General features: G+C 40.4%; 1 protein-coding gene across 1 annotated transcript in view; it reads left to right on the top strand.

The window, feature by feature from the left end:
* Positions 1 to 1678, top strand: part of LOC118325919 (phosphatidylinositol 3-kinase regulatory subunit alpha-like) — a gene marked incomplete at its 5' end in the record, with an annotated part of 10535 nt that overhangs the window by 4143 nt on the left and 4714 nt on the right. The window contains 1 exon segment of the mRNA XM_035658776.1: positions 858 to 963. Coding sequence (XP_035514669.1) covers positions 858 to 963 — 106 coding nt within the window.

Raw genomic sequence — 1678 nt, 5'->3', positions numbered from 1 at the left:
AATAATTCCCACTAATCATGCATCATACTGCAGTATCTGTAGTACATGGTACCAGGTGTAGATCTTCACCTGTCGGTTGTGTGTAGGTTTGTTGACTGTATGTAACCATGAAGACGTATCCCTCCGCCTCGGCTCAGCAGTCTGTGGAAGATACCAGCCTGATCTGTGTTTGTGACACAGTTGGCAGCTCACATTAAAGCTATAATCAGTATTTTTATTGAAAGACTGACGCTGTGTTGGCTCTCTGGCGGCAATGAAGCAACAGAATTATCAGCTGATTCTGAAACGCCTCTCGGCTTTACAGAGCGTCGCTTAAAGAGGAGAGGCTGTAAAAAGCCATTGAACACTACCTGCTCTCAGCACACAGCAGGACAAATGTATTGGATGCAAATCACTGTAATCTCAAAAATCCAGCACCAGTCAGGCTTTAATGTAGGCGAGGTTGTATTATGAACATTAAATGGAATTTTGATATTTAACAGTGAAAAATCGACCTGTCTGCTGATGGACAAACTGTTTCTAAATGTCCTCAAACACTCAGACGCATAGCGATATATCGGCCCACCTGATGTAAATAGTTAGCCTTAAAGACTTCCAGGGTGATCGTGTAGAGAATTAAAACCTCTGTTTTTAGTAATTGATGGAGCAGAAGCTGACACTGATGAAGACAACTCTGTAAATTCGGTTTAAAGAGGCGTTATTGGTGTGGGAAACAGACGTTTACATTGCAAAAGCAAGGTTGTCTCTTTCTCCTAGGAGTATTTTTAATTTTAAGTGATCATCTCTCTGAGATTACGGAGGATAATTCAATAAATAGAAGTTCCTCATTTAACTGTATGACATTCTCTTTGTTGCAGCGTTGCCTCCGAAACCGGTCAAGTCTTCGACTCCAGCAGCTCCCAGTAGTTTTAACAACAGCATCTCCCTGCAGGACGCCGAGTGGTACTGGGGAGACATTTCCAGGTAAAACGCACACACACACACACACACACACACACAGAGAGAGAGAAAGTACACATCCAGGCTAAAAGTAAACACCAAAAAAAGACTGAAATAAAAACTTGTAAAAGTGATTAAATAAATATTTCTTCAGACCAAAGATTCACACGATGCAGCGACGTCATCTCAGCTTGACTCACTCATCTGGCTGCGTTGCTGTGACTCAGCTTATCAAATCTCCAGTGTCCCCTGTTTAAACAGCCAATCGGCTCGTTGCGAAGTCAGCTGGTCTGAATGGCAGAATTATGGACAGAGAAAGAAAACATCACGTCAGAAGTTTGTCCAACATGAACCTTAAAATTGCACCGCGCAAATACTGACACTAATTTCATCAATAAAAAGCAGCTATAGAGAGTAACTCGCTCTCACTGTCCTCATTTTATATTTTAGTCTTATTTTCAACGTGTCTCGTGGCTTTGGTCCAAACTAGGTTTATAGCCAAAGAAACATTTCAAGAACTACATTTACAAAGACTTAATGATGAGTTTATAATCCCAGCACCCAGTCTGGGTTCATTACATACTCATACAGTCATTTATTTGATTTAATGTTATATAACATGAACCAAGCATAGCAGTGTTTATAGCATGAACTAGTACTAACACTCAGCAGTAACATACACACAGAACAAGAAGTACTTCATAATGTACAAGTTTGAGGTACTTCTACTAGTATTTTA

The sequence above is a fragment of the Morone saxatilis genome, unplaced genomic scaffold (assembly GCF_004916995.1).
Source record: "Morone saxatilis isolate NCDOM2014 unplaced genomic scaffold, NCSU_SB_2.0 Contig16, whole genome shotgun sequence".
Taxonomy (NCBI): domain Eukaryota; kingdom Metazoa; phylum Chordata; class Actinopteri; family Moronidae; genus Morone; species Morone saxatilis.
This window is presented reverse-complemented; position numbering and strand designations above follow the sequence as displayed.